A 15290-nucleotide genomic window follows, 5' to 3' on the forward strand; every position below is an offset into this window, starting at 1 on the left:
ATATTCATTAGAGCAACTGTTTAAAAGTTAGGAGACATAGAAGAAAAAGTATTGTTAATATGAAGCTTACAGGACTATGCACAGACTAGCCCAGCAGTAAAAACTCATGACGTTTGAATCGCTTATGGTAGCCTCTATGGTAAGACACTCTAGTGTGTGTGTAAGTGCCCATTGGGGGTGGGAAGTCTGAAAACAATTTTCTTTGCAGCTAGTTCAAGGAAAAAGCAGCTATTGGTAGGAAAAATGATTAACTCGCTCATTTGCTTCTGAGCCTAGGGCTTTAAGAAGTGGGGCAGGGTAGGTAGAGATGAAATATTGTCCACCACATCTGAAGTGTTCTCCTTCCTTCAGTTTGAAAAATGAGAATCTCATAATCCAGCTTAGCTAAGGGTCTTCATTTTTCCGGTGTATTTTTAACTCTAACCACTGTTCATAACATTATTTCTAATGGAAAAGACTCCTGGATTCCACAGAATCATTTTGCCAGTAAACTTATAGAGATAAAACATTGTTTTTAGCTGGTGTCTTCTTTACTTAAATGCTTATTATACTTAAGGTTTGACTGAATATTGATATTAAAGAGCATTTTGGATGTCAAGGTTAAGCTCTAAAAATCTTATGAGGTGGCTATTTTCTGGTTATCTTCAAGTACTAGCTCAAGATTAAAGGAAACTTTCTCCACTCCAAAAAAAAATAAGAACAAAAACAGCCATTTTCTTGGTGCTTGTATTGATACACTGAGCTAGGCACTGTGGAGGCCCATAGGAGGGTCTACACACTAGTTCTTATCCTTAAAGCTATTTACAACCTGAAATGTAGTTTAATCTACACACTGCTGTTTCCTTATTCTTTCCCATATTCATGCCTTGATTTCAGCTTTAACCTAACTTTAAAATGAAAAAGATTAAATGACTTTGCTAATTCTAAAAAATAATAATAATAAAATGAAAAAGATAATACCCTGAATACCCTGAAATGATTGATTTCAAATTAAACAATTGTTTTGTTTCATGGTAACAGACATATCTCTGGGTCAGAGTGCCGAGATACAATCACACCTGGATGTAAATCAAGTGGAAATGATTCCAGCGAATTGAGACATTTAAAGGTTTTTCCATTTTCAAATCTTTATCTGGAGCAAGGGTTCCTGACCAGGGTTCATGGAGCTTTTTCTGGGGAAGGGATCCATGGTTTATGTATCTCCAACAGTGTTCCTAAAACCCCAGGAGAGGTCGGGCCACTAATGGGAAGTGATACACAAGTCCTAAACTGTTTCTCCTCAGTGGAAGTGGGAGGGCAAGGAATGACCGTCTTCTGTTGAAGTACTATTTATTATATAGTGTTTAAGCAGGTTAGTTGGCCTGGGTTTGGGAATAATGGGGCAAGCTTTTGTTTCTTGGTGTGTTGAATCATATGATCTGACAGAGCAAATTAGACAAAAATGAGAGGGTGTCTTTGTGGTGGGGCAGAGGTGAGGGCTTTAAGATACTCAATCCTGACATCCTGATATGGCAGACATGTGAACTACAAGACAGGAAGTAGCTTTAGTCCCTGATGCACTGATTTTTAGGGGTTATACTGTTCTTATTGAAGTTCATTTAGACCCTTGGCATCATAATGTGGGTCTTTTCAGTTTTACATTTTTTGTAATTTCTCTCTCTCTTTCCTGATGTATCCTTTTAAATGAGTTTAACTAATTTACAGCTATCTTAGGGAATAGCACATAGTTGTGTCAGGAGTTTACTTTTGGGATTTAGAATAAGCACTGTCTTAGACTTCTATAAATCTTAATTTTGACCAATGTTGTTATTTTTGGTGATAAAATGATATAGTAACAAAATAGTGAAGCATGTTTTATGTTGAATTTAAGCTTTCTAACCTCTCTTTTTAAGTGAATATGCCTTATCATTTGATAATATGTCTACTGAAAGCAAATTGGCCAAATCTATCATTATGGCCATTCCCATTGCTCTAGTCAATAATTCAAGAAGTTATTTTTGCTTGTGAGTCTACATAGAATTATTTTCCTAGCAGTCTTTTCATATAGATGAGACTCTAGTATATTGAACACTAAGATTAGTACTACTTCTGTTTTTAAGACTTTGTCTTATATTACATCAAAATAAAATCTTACTCTATGTAGTCTGTTCAAAATGTTCGTTCCAAGGAACCTGTGATATCAGATGAGAAGAGTTCTGAACTTATTACTGATTCAGTAACCCTGAAGAATAAAAGTGAATCAAGTTTTCTAACAAAATTAGAAGGTAAGAGTGACAAAATAGACTACCTCTTTAATTAAGAACCACTTTGTTACTTGTGAAAGTTGACCAGCCCCCTAAAAATTGACATGGAAGAGTAGGTCCCTTTATCTTGTGTTTCAGTTAAATTGTATAAAGTATATGAAAAGTATTCAATTCTATAGCAGAGGATTTGCCTAAAAGGTGTATAAGAGAATAGAGGGAAAATTCAATGGCATTGAGTTAATTTTCTCAGTTGGCTTGAGAAGTATTTGGGAAAGTTGTATTTATATGACAAGTCTTTTCTTTCCTCTTTTGTCAAACATTTGCTTTTCCACTATATGTGTACTATGGTGGATATTCTAAGAGCATATAAATGAATGAGACAGGTTTTAGCCCTGAAAGTCCCATGAAACCCTGAAAACTGGGATGCCATTATGTTGATTGGGACCATCAGCGTTCCCTGATACCTGCAGGGAATTGTTTCCAGGGTCCCCCCCAGATGCTCAGATCCTAGAATGCTCAAGTCCTTTATATAAAATGATGTAGTATAGTCAGTTCTGTGGAACCTGTGGATATAAAGGACCAACTATAGATTTCTTTTCCTGATATTTGGAGGAAATGATTTTATTTTATGTTTTCATGGCATCTATTACAAACTGATATGACTGAAAAAGCATCTTTACCAAAAATACTTGTTTATAGTACTGATCTGGCACCTAATTTAATGCTAAGTGAAAGTGAAAGTGAAGTCGCTCAGTCATGTCCGACTCTTCGAGACCCCATGGACTGCAGCCTATCAGGTTCCTCCGTCCATGGGATTTTCCAGGCAAGAGTACTGGAGTGGGGTGCTATTGCCTTCTCCAAATAAGTGAATGCTTACTGAGTACCCACACTATGTTAATGGTATTTTATTATGTAGTAAAATTTGCAATCAGAAAACTACCCAAAGCATAAGAATACAGCCAAATGACATATCATTTCTTTCACGTGCATTTCTGTCAAGTATATTCAGGGTGGGGTGGTCAGGTTCACAGCAATTGTATACATTCAGCTGATCGATAGTACCAAGCAGTTTTCCAAAGTGTTGTGTTTAACCAGCACTTATATTGGCTTTTACTCCATATTCTTCCCAATCATTTTATTGTTGGTTTTTAATGTTACACATTCTGATTCTGCTAAGTAATAGTTCATTGTGGTTTTAATTTGCATTTTCCTGTTGTCTAATGATGTTGAATGCCTCTTTGTGTTTATTGGCCATTTGGGTATCTTCTCAAGTGTTTGTTCAAGTATCACCAATTTTTCTATTGAGTGTCCTTTATTTTCCTCAATGATTTTTTTGGTCTATATACAGTTCTTTTGTTGGGTACATGTGTTACAAATAACTTCTCCCATAATGTGGTGGAGACTTGATTAAATTTTAAATTATCATGCATTTTAATTTATCAGTCTTTTCCTTTGTGGTGAGTGTTTTCTTTGTCTTTTAACAAATCTTCCTACTCCAAGATCATAAAGATATTTCTATATGTTTTGGAAGGTATCATTTTACCTTTAACATTTAGATTTCTATTCTACTTGAATTTAATATTTATGTATGGTTAAGAAGAAGTAGCAGGATTCATGTTTTTCTTCTCCATGTGGATATCTAGTAGACTCCAACAGCATTTATTGAAAAGACCCTTTTTTCCCCTCAGTGAATTGTTATAAGTTAGATGAGTCTGTTTGTGATGTCTGGTTTTTGGATAGTTCTCTGTTCCATAGTCCTTTTATGACTTTGTGCTAATTCTGTCTTAATTACTGAAGTCAGTCTTCATATCTGTCAGTGCAAATCTTCCAACTTGTTTCTTTGTTACAGACTATTTTAGTTATTCTAAGCCTTTTGGATTTCCATATAAATGTTAGAATCTGTCAGATTCCTTTTTTCTTTTTTTTTTAATGGTATTTTGTTTGAGTCCTAGTGGGACAAGTTGACATCTTAACAAATAAATTTTCTAGTCCTCTAACCTAGCATACCCCTTCATTCATTTAAGTAGTCTTTAAAACATTATTGAAAAAATTATTTTCTGTATAGAGATTTTGCATTTCTTTTGCTAGAAATATACCTAGATATTTGATATTTTTGATAATACAATGATGAGATCTTTAAAAAAAATTATCCTTTGCTTCTTTGTTGCTAGTATATAAAACTACAACTGATTTTTAACTATTGTTCTCGTTTATAGAGACATTGCTAAAATCACTGTTTACATCTAATATTTGCCTATGAGTTCTTTCATGTTGTTTGAAAATATATAACATTTTCTTTCTTCCAATCCTTTTACTTTAATTTCTTTGCTGTGTTGCACTTACAACCTCTAGAATAATGGTGAATAGAAAGAACTGATAAGTAGCATTTTTGTTCATTCCTTAGAGAGACACTTTCACTGTTTTATCCTTGTATAATAACTAGCTTAGAGTCTTAAAGCTGTTTTTTTATCATATATCAAAACAGATTGAGGTTAACAGTTTTTTTGTGACTGGATGTTGAATTTTATGAGATACCTTTTCTGTGTTTATTGAGTCGGTCACGTACTTTTTTTATTATTATGCCAAATTAATTTTCAGTGTTAGGCAAACTTTACATTTAGGAATAAACATAGCTTGGTCATAATTTATTGTACCTTTTGTATATCACTTGCAAATATTTTATTTAGAATTTTTGCATTTGTAATGATAGGGATGGAATAGTGACACTCATAAAACAGTCAATATTGTTGAGTCTGTCTTGTTCAGAGACCCTTAAGATAGTAAATTACAGGCTAACTTAAGGTAAAATTTTTGTTAAAAAAACTAGATCTATGAAAAGTGGTGAACTGGCTTTTATTAGTGAGACTTTATGATATATGTTTTTGGACTTTTGCATATTTATTTCTTTGTTTTCTGGTAAAAAACAGAAGTATTTAAACTGAGAATAGTCTCTGATAAAGCTCTAGATAACAACCTAGGAAGATGGCTGTTACAGCTTTGTAAAATTGATTTGCTAAAAGCAAATTGTCAGTAGCTGGGTAAAGCTTATAATTTCTGTTTTTAAGAGCAAAACGCTAATAGAATTTGTAACATGTTCTGTTGTTTAGGTTTAATTTTGTTATTATCCAATATTCTTGCCCATTAATGACAACAATAAATGCAATTGCAGAAACTAAAGAACATCAAGAACTAAAGGTTCCAGAAAGTGAACTGAAACAACGGCAATCAAAGAGAAAGTCTGAATGTGCAAACCAGAATGCTGCTGCATTTTCCAGTCAGTGGCAGATTCCAGAGGTAATCCCCAAAATTGATACAGAGGTAACTTTCTTTTCCACATCAAGTGTAGCATTTTTTATAATGTGATGATCATGTTAAGTGTTTTCTTCTTGTATTCTTTAGTGGAGTAGTTTGCTCAGAAGTATGTGTGTGTGTGTTTTAAATTCACAAAACAATGATCAGTAACAAACTAAACAATAGGTTTAGTTTAGTAACAGTATATATCAAGCTGAATTCTTTTCTGCTTTCAATAGTATTTCTAGATTGCTGGTAGACTGGTGCAGAGGTCAGCAAACTACAGCCTAGGAGCCAAATCTCGTCCCCAGCCTGAATGTAAACAACACTTTTTGGGAACACAGCTATGGTCCATTTATTTACTTACTGTCTTTGCCTGTTTTTGAACTATAAAAGCAGAACTAAGTAATTGCAACAGAAACCTCATGGATAAAATAGAAAAATACAGACTAGATAATGTGAATTCATAACAAGTTGAATGATCATTCCCCATGGCTGGGGTCTATTTCAGAAGAAAGGATCTGTTAGAGAGATACATCTGAATATAGTCCTTGGTCATACTCTCCTTACAATTAATTTTTAATTGTAGTCTCACTCAGCAGTTCTCAAATATTTCCGTCTTGGGAATCCTCTTTTATATTCTTAATTATTGAAGCCCCTAGAGAACTTTGGTTTATGTAGGCTATGTTGATCTCTTTTTGCTATATTAGAAAGTAAAACCAATAAATTTTTAAAGTATTTGCTAATTTATTAAAAATATCAATAATAAGCAGATTACATGTAAATAATACTGTTATGAAAAAAGTATTTTGTTTTATTGAGGTATAATATATATTAGTTTTAGGTATATGACATTATGATTTGATATTTGTATATACAGTTGACCCTTGCACAACATGGGTTTGAACTGTGTGGGAACTTATGCATGGATTTTTTTTCAGTACATATGTACATATAGTACTATATGATTTTCTGTTGGTTGACTCTGAGGATGTGGAACAGTGGATACAGAACTCCAACTGTAAAGTAATATGTGAATTTTTGACTTTGTGGGTAGTCAGTGCCCCTAACCTCTGAGCTGTTCAAGAATCAACTATATTGCAAAATGATCACCACAATAAGTCTAGTTAGCATTCATCACCATACCTAATTACACATTTTTTTCTTCAGATGAGAATTTTAAAGATCTACTCACTTAGCAACTTTCAAATGTGCAATACAGTATTATTAATTATAGTCACCACATTGTCCATTACGTTCCAATGACTGATTTATTTTGTAACTGGAAGCTTGTACCTTTGATCCTCTTTATCCATCTCCACTCCTCTCACCCACACCCCTTGGCAAGCCCCAAACTATCTGTGACCTTGGTCTTTTGCTTTTTCTCCCCTCCAGATTTTACATCTAAGTGATATAATGCAGTATTTGTCTTTCTCTGGCTATTTCACTTAGTATGATGTCCTCAAGATCCATCTGTGTTGTCACAAATGGCAAGATTTCATACCTTTTATGGCTGAATAATAGTCCATTGTATATCTGTACCATATTTTCTTTATCCCCTCAGCCATCAATGAATATTTAGATTGTTTCTGTTTCTTGGCTCTCATAAATACTGCTGCTATGAACATGAGAGTACAGACATCTTTCAAGTTAGTGTTTTCCTTTTCTTTGGATAAATACCTAGAAGTGCTAGGTCATATGGTAGTTCTGTTTTTAATTTTTTGAAGATCTTCCATACTAGTTTCCACAGTGGCTACACTAATATACATTTTCACCAACCCTGCACAAGACTTCCATTTTTTTCCACATCCTTGGCAACACTTGTTATTTCTTATCTTTATGATAATAGGCATTCTGACAGGTATGGGGTGATACATCATTGTGGTTTTGATTTACATTTCCCTGATGATTGGTGATGTTGAACTTCTTTTCATATCCACTGGATATTTATTTATATGTCTTATATGGAAAAAATATCTAATCAAGTCCTTTTTCCATTTTTAAGTTGTTTTTGTTTTGAATTTTTATTTGATTTTTTGATAATGAGTTCCTTGTGTATTTTGGATATTAACCTCTTAATGGATATGTGGTTTGCAAATATTTTCTCCCATTTCATAGATTGTCTTTTTTATTTCATTGATGGTTTCCTTTGCTGTGCAGCTTTCTAGTTTGATGTAGTCCTATTTATTTATCTTTGTTTTTGTCTTTACATTTGGTGTCTGATCCAAAAATTCATTACCAATACCCGAATTTTCTTCTAGAAGGTTTAATGTTTTAAGGTCTTACATTCAAGTCTTTAATTCATTTTGAGTTAATTTTTGTGTGTAGTGTGAGAAAGTAGTCCAGTTTCATTGTTTTCCAAGTGGCTATCCAGTTTTCTGAAGACCATTGATCTATGTCTGTTTCTTGCAAATATCAGATTGTCTTAAATACTGTAACTTTGTAATACGGTTTGAAATTAGGGAGTGTGGTTCCTCCAGCTTTGTTCTTTTTCAAGATTGCTTTGGGTATTCCAAACTTTTGTGATTCTATACAAATTTTAAGATTGTTCTATTTCTGTGAAAAATGCCATAGGAATTTTGATAGGGATTGCATTGTATCTATAGATTGCTTTGGGTAATATGGTCATTTTAGCAATATTCTTCCAATCAGTGAGCACAAAATATCTTTCCATTTATTTGTGTCTTCAGTTTAAGAAGAAGACATCAGTGTCTTAGTTTTCAGTATACTAGTGTTTCACTTACTTGGTTAAATTTGTTCCTTGGTACTTTATTATTTTTGATGGGATTGTTTTCTTAATTTCCCTTTCTGATAGTTTATTATCAAGGTATAGAAATGTAACAGATGTTTGTATATTGATTTTGTTTCCTGCAACTTTACTGAATTTGTTAATTTTTTCTAACAGGTTCTTTTCGTGTGTGTGTGTGTGTGTGGCATCTTTAGGGATTTCTGCATATAATATGTCATCTGCAGATAGTGACAGTTTTACTCTTTCCTTTTCAATTCTGATACCTTTTATTTCAGCTTCTTGTCTACTTGCTGTGGCTAGAATTTCCAATACCATTTTAAGTAACAGTGGCAGGAGTGGGCATCCTTGTCTCGTTCCTGATTTCAGAGGGAAAGCTTTCATCTTTTCACTGTTGAGTATGATGTCAGCTGTGTGCTTGTCATACGTGGCTTTGTTATGTTGAGATATGTTTCTTCTGAAAAATAAATATTTTTCAAAACAAACTAATTACAGTGAGGAGAGTGATATTTGTTTTATAGTCTTTACAATTTTTTTTAATGGTTGGCATTAGAGGGCTAGATTTCTTGTATCTGCTTTTGTATCCAGTCTGTTTCACTATCACATGCCTTGGGAAAACTTTATATTAATGAAAGAATGAAAGTGAAAAAGGCAAATAATGTCTTAGTATGATTATGAAAATAGTTTTAACCTCTCAGACTCCCTGCAAATATCTTGGGGAAACTGGCAAACTTTCTGCTATTTCTGGGTCACTCGTTGAGAACTGTTTATCTAAGTAATGGAGTGGATAATAAATGTTAAATGAGAAGAATCCTGAGAGGTTGAATTATGGACAATCAGCATCTCCTGTATTTTTCTTTTTAAAAGTTATAAACTAATAGAATGGTGAAAGGACTTAAAACTATTTGTCATTAGGGAGAGTCAAACTAAAACCACAATGAGGTGCTATTTCACCCACACCAAGATGGCTGTAATTAAAAAGAGACAATAGTAAGTGTTGTTGAAAATGTGGATAAATTGGAACCCTCATACACTGTTGCTGAGGAGCTAAACTGATGCAGTCTCTTGAAAAATGGTATGGCAGTTCCTCAGAATGTGTAGCAAACAGTTACTGTATAATTCAACAATTCTATTCCTAGATATATACTCAAGAAAATATATATCTGCAAAAAAGCTTGTATGTGAATGTTCATAGCAGCATTATTCATAATTGTTAACCCAAATAGCCATCAACTGGTGAGTGAATAAACAAAATGTGGTATTCTGATTTTATTTCATTTTATTATTCAACAGTAAAAACTAGTGAACTTTGGGAAGGTCATGTAAAAACTGCTATATGTAAAATGGATAACCAACAAAGACCTATTGTATAGCACATAGAACTCTGCTCAGTGTTATGTGTCATCCTGGATGGAATGGGAGTTTGGGGGAGAACGGATACATGTATGTATATGACTGAGTCCTTTTGCTGTTCACCTGAAACTACCACAACATTGCTAATCGGCTATACCCCAATGCAAAAATGTTTTTGGTCTTAAAAGAAAAACATTTTTTAAAAAGTAGTGAAGTGTTGATAAATGCTACTACATGGTAAGTGATAGAAACCTGTCACAAAAGGCCATATATTTTGTGATCTCCTTTATAAGAAATGCCTGAGATTGGTAAATCCACAGAGACAAAAAGTAGGCAGGTGGATGCCAGAGTCCAGGAGGAGTAGAGATTGGGGGTAATGGCTAATACAGAATTTCTTCTTAGAATAATGAAAATGTTCTGTAATTTAAATCGTGGTGACGATTGCATACTCATGAATATATTAAAAACCACAGAAGTGTACACTTAGGTGAAAAAGAAAAGACTAGGCAGTTTTTTGTAAAGAATCTGCCTGCAATGCAGGAGACCCCAGTTCAATCCTGGGTTGGGAAGATCCCCTGGAGAAGAGATAGGTTACCCACTCCAGTATTCTTGAGCTTCCGTGGTGGCTCAACTGACAAAGAATCTGCCTACAACGCGGTAGACTTTGGTTCGATCCCTGGGTTGGGAAGATCCCCTGGAGAAGGAAATGGTTACCCACTCCAGTATTCTGGCCTGGAGAATTCCATGGGGTCGCAGAGTAGGACACGACTGAGCTACTTTCTCTTTGCTTCACTTACCTTATAGCTATAAGCTCCCCCTAGCTATGTCCAGACCATTTCTTCCCTTGTAAAAATCCTGTACTTTTCTTTTGGTGGTGTGTGCTGCATGCAAGATTTTAATTCCCTGACCTGGGATCAAGCCTGTGCCCTGTGCAGTGGAAGCGTGGAGTCTTAGCCACTGGGCCACCCGGGGAAGTCCCCAAACCCTACCCTTCTGAGGTGCCTTCTTTTGGGATGTGCTGTCCTGCAGTTGCTCATTGTCATTATCTCTGAACATCCTCGTGACTCCCCATCATTCTCTGAAAATATTAGGCTCTGGATCACTTCTTTCAACTTCAACCCAACAACTGTCATTGTTTTTTGTTAGCTTCTGTACCCCTATGTATCACTAGTCCTACACCTGGCCTCCAAATTCATAACTTCTTCCTCTTTCATGCCTACTTTGTTAATTTCACCTTAGCTACCCATTCCTGTGCCCTCAATTCTGATCTCCAAAATCTCAAATGCAAACATCTAAATCTATGGTCTGTGAGTATAACCTTTCCACTTTCGTTACTAAATAATCTTGCTACCACATTTTCTCAATACCATTCTGGCTACTAATCCAAATATGTGTGTGTGTGTGTATACACACACACACACACGTATGCATATATATATATATATATATACACACACATATATATACATATGTGTGTGTGTGTGTATATGGGATTGGGGGCAGGAGGAGAAGGGGACGCCAGAGGATGAGATGGCTGGATGGCATCACTGACTCGATGGACGTGAGTCTCAGTGAACTCTGGGAGTTGGTGATGGACAGGGAGGCCTGGCGTGCTGTGATTCATGGGGTCGCAAAGGGTCAGACACGACTGAGCAACTGATCTGATCTGATGTGTATATATATATAAGGAAATCTTAAATGGAAAATTTATCTGGGAAAAGAGGTATAGTGGCCAAAAACACAAAAGACTGAAAAGTAGAAAATAGTTTAGATTTATCCATTGTGGATCTCCAGAGTATAATGTGGACCCAGTGGATTGAAATTATAGAAGCTGATTTAATCTAGATATCAGTGAATACTTACTAATAACTAAAGCTGTCCCCAAATTAAAGTAGAGATAGTGAGCAATCAGTTACTAATAGTATTCAAACAAAATGTGATTTGCAGGAGTTGGCAAGATTTTCTGTAAAACCTTTGTGAGGCAGATGGTCACTGTTGTAGCTTTTGAACTCTGCCATTATTGCATGAAAACAACTACAGGCAATATGTAAACAAATGGGCTTTGCTGTGTTCCAATAAATTTATAAAAACAAACAACAGCCCGAATTCAACCTACAGGTTGTACTTTGTCAGTCTCCGCTGTAGCGGATGTTCATTCATCATTGCTTTGGAATTTGTATGAGATAAATTTTGTAAGCTATATGTCTTTTACAAGGGAGAAGAACACTAGATAGGTGTTTGCCATTTCAAACGTTGCTAAATAATTAGTATTTGATCATTTTCCCTCCAAACATAAAAGTAGGGGATGATTCTATTTGTAAAGACTGGTTTTCTGAAGCACAGAACACTTATTAATATCTAGATTATACAAGTCCAATGCTAGTGACAGTAAATATTTAGATCCTGTTTGTTCAACACTGCTGTGTGCCTTCCCTCTAATTGCAATCTCTTTGAGGAAAGTATAACAAGCTTCAAAATTTAGAGTGAAAGAGCTTTAACTGAAAAGTTATTGAAAGCCTATAATACATACATCTACTTATTTTAGCATATTTTTGTATTTCATATTTTAATTTTCTTTTAGAAGTTTAATATTTGTGAAATTGTTGAACAAGTGACTAATTAAAAAACCCGAAATCATGATGTTTTTTATTTTGGTTTAGCAGAAACAAACCACTTTTGAGCAACCTGCCTTTTCCGTTTCAAAGCAGTCACCACCAATATCAACACCTAAATGGATTGATCCAAAATCTATTTGTAAGACACCCAGCAACAGTGCCTTAGATGATTACATGAGCTGGTAATTCCTTTTGGTTCTTAGCTTGGTACAACATGTGCTTTGGGGCAAACAGATCTGGAGGTGAATCCTGCTCTGTTACCTGAAAGACTTTCTAAATTCATGTTATTTTTCTCATCATCAGTTTTTTCATCTGTAAAGGAAGGGAAGGTAGCCACAATGTATTTTTAAGGATTGTTATGAAAGTCTCTGTCATTGTAATCTGTACCTACTCTGTGTATATGCTTTTTATATCTATAGGTCTCTAGGCAGTACCTTTAAATAGTTTGAGTATGCAAAAATTCTTGTTAATCAAGCACTGCCACTTGTATATCTCTGTAATTGAGAGACTTTAAAGATTAGCATTCTTACAGTAGATAAAGGGTGGATGCATATTATAGCAAAGGAGGTGTTAATTGGAGTGTGAGAGAGGTTGGTAGCATATCTCACATAGTTCTGGGTTTGTTCAAGATTGGAGTGGCTGCTAGTGAGGAATGAGTGAAGAAGCTGATCAGTGCTGATTGACAGAAGACATAAGGCATGTTGAAAAGCAAATCAATGGCATTTCTAAGAAAGCAAAGAGGGGATATGGCATGTGATATCCTTCAACTAGTGGCTATATTTTTAATATAGTTTTAATGTCTTAGAGGATAACTGAAGTTCATGTCTTCAGCTTTTCATTTTCACAATGTGATCTTGAATACTAATTAGAACTGGCCTTGGAGTTTTAGAACTGATTCTATTAAATAAGTAAGCTGTTTAATACAATTTTGCTATTTATTACCTCATTTTATTATACTTAGAATACTTTAAAGAATGACTGCTAACTAAAATAGGATATCGTTATTTCTTATCAAGTTATTTATTGTCAACAAATATTTGTAGAATTCCTTTGTGCCAAGCACTATTCTTGGTGTTGAAGATACAATAGTGAATAAGAGAAGCAAAGCACAAATGCGAGCTGAACAGCTTTGTGTTCCAAGGTCAGACTCTCATGTAATTGGCTTTCAGATATTTCTAGTAGGTTGTCATAGAACATTATTATTAAAAAGCACTCATAAAATCAATGATAGACTGAGCTTTGTCTTGGCTAAATTTTGTAAAATAACTCTTAACTGTATTTTTAAATGACATCATATTTATTTTAATAAGGACTTCTCATCTGGGAACAAAAATTACTTTCAGAAAGAATACCCCCAAAGTGAAATTTCTGGTGATGGTGAATCTAAAATAAATATTTCAGATGTATTAGGAAAACTGACTTGGGTTCTATTTGATATAACACATTTATACTCACCACACAAAGTCTGAGTCAGAATCTTGTTTTTATTTTATTTTTAATTTAATTTTATTTTTTAACTTTACAATATTGTATTGGTTTTGCCATATATCAAGATGAATCTGCCACAGGTATATACGTGTTCCCCATCCTGAACCCTCCTCTCTCCTCCCTCCCCATACCATCCCTCTGGCACGTCCCAGTGCACCAGCCCCAATCATCCAGTATCGTGCATTGAACCTGGACTGGTGACTCGTTTCATATATGATTTTATACATGTTTCAATGCCATTCTCCCAAATCTTCCCACCCTCTCCCTCTCCCACAGAGTGAAGTAAGCCAGAAAGAATCTTGTTTTTAAAGCTTAAATGTTTTAAATTTTAAAAAATATATCTTTCCCCAGTTTTAGAACTCCAGTGGTAAAGAATGACTTTCCACCTGCTTGTCAGTTGTCAACACCATATAGCCAACTTGCCTATTTCCAGCAGCAACAGCAGCAAATACCTGTTACTCCACTTCAGAATTTACAGGTTTGATAAGCTTTATTTATGATGGTACATGATACGGTATGATCAAAGATTTTATTTTTGCAGGATTTATTTGTTAAGAACAGTGTTAAAAACTTATTCAATCTTAGTCCCATTAGGCCAAACTGATTTTCTGATAAGGGTGCCTCGTGACTTTGATAGGTGAGTTACTGAAGAAACTGAAGTATTTTTCATTAACTTGTCCAAAGTATCTAGTCTGAATAGCTAGATAAAATTTCTTTTGTAATCTAGGTGATTTTTCATTCCACACAGCTATTTAAACCAGTTGTTATTGGGCAGCTTCATTTCATCAGCTGATTAATATACAAGTATATATATTAATATATATACAAGTAATATATAAGTTTTTAAGAATATCAGAATAGCAATATGAGATGCTACTAGAATATATTATAAAAAAACCTTTTTTGCTGGTGAGGCGATTGTATTGGCATCTGGAAAGATAACTATTTAGATACTCTTGATATCAATACTAAAATTAATTTTTAATAACTATCTGAGAAGCAGCTTAATATTGGTAGAAAGAATAGGCTTTGGTGAGAGTTTGCTTGGCCTTGACTCTTGGCCTCACTACTTACCAACTATGTGACCTTTTGTAAGTTAATTAAATTCTCTATTTCCTCATCTATAAAATAGGGATAATAAAGCTCTCTATCCCATAGGATGACTGTGAAGATTAACTTAGTTAATATATATGTAACTCTTAGATCAGAAACTGGTGCTTGGTAAAGAATAAAAGTTGGTAGCAATTGTTTAAGAAAAACAGCAAAAAAAAAAAATTAATGAACTCAATAAATCAAGAGATTAAAAAATTAGCTGACAGAAAATAAACCAGTGGTAACCAGGGGCTATAGGAAGAGGAATGGAGGGTTATCTCTAAGGGGTGTAGGGTTTCAGTATGAGATGAGGAGAAGGCCTGGAGATGAATGGTAGTAATGTTGGAACAGCAATGTGACTGTACTCAATGCCACAGAGAGGACACTTAAAACGGTTAAGATGGTACATTTTATGGTATGTAAATTTTACTACAATTTAAAAACCAATGGAACAAGTTTAGC

The 15290-nt window shown here is 34.5% G+C and overlaps 1 protein-coding gene across 10 annotated transcripts in view; it reads left to right on the forward strand.

Annotated features, from left to right (window-relative positions):
- The window catches only part of TTK (TTK protein kinase), a 49957-nt gene that overhangs the window by 7954 nt on the left and 26713 nt on the right, over positions 1–15290 (forward strand). For 6 of the 10 annotated variants that reach the window (XR_009495792.1, XR_003036237.2, XR_003036238.2 and 3 more), the window contains 5 exons: positions 1021–1108; positions 2144–2264; positions 5413–5561; positions 12294–12430; positions 14088–14214. Coding sequence is in view for 7 of the 10 variants with exons in the window: in XM_024996643.2 (XP_024852411.1) it covers positions 1021–1108; positions 2144–2264; positions 5413–5561; positions 12294–12430; positions 14088–14214 (622 nt within the window). In the remaining 3 variants the exon portion in view is untranslated. The remainder of the gene's footprint in view (positions 1–1020; positions 1109–2143; positions 2265–5412; positions 5562–12293; positions 12431–14087; positions 14215–15290) is intronic. The other 4 variants (XM_024996644.2, XM_024996645.2, XM_024996647.2 and 1 more) reach the window with 4 other exon arrangements.

This window comes from Bos taurus, chromosome 9 (genome assembly GCF_002263795.3).
Source record: "Bos taurus isolate L1 Dominette 01449 registration number 42190680 breed Hereford chromosome 9, ARS-UCD2.0, whole genome shotgun sequence".
In the NCBI taxonomy this organism is placed as follows: Eukaryota; Metazoa; Chordata; class Mammalia; order Artiodactyla; family Bovidae; genus Bos; species Bos taurus.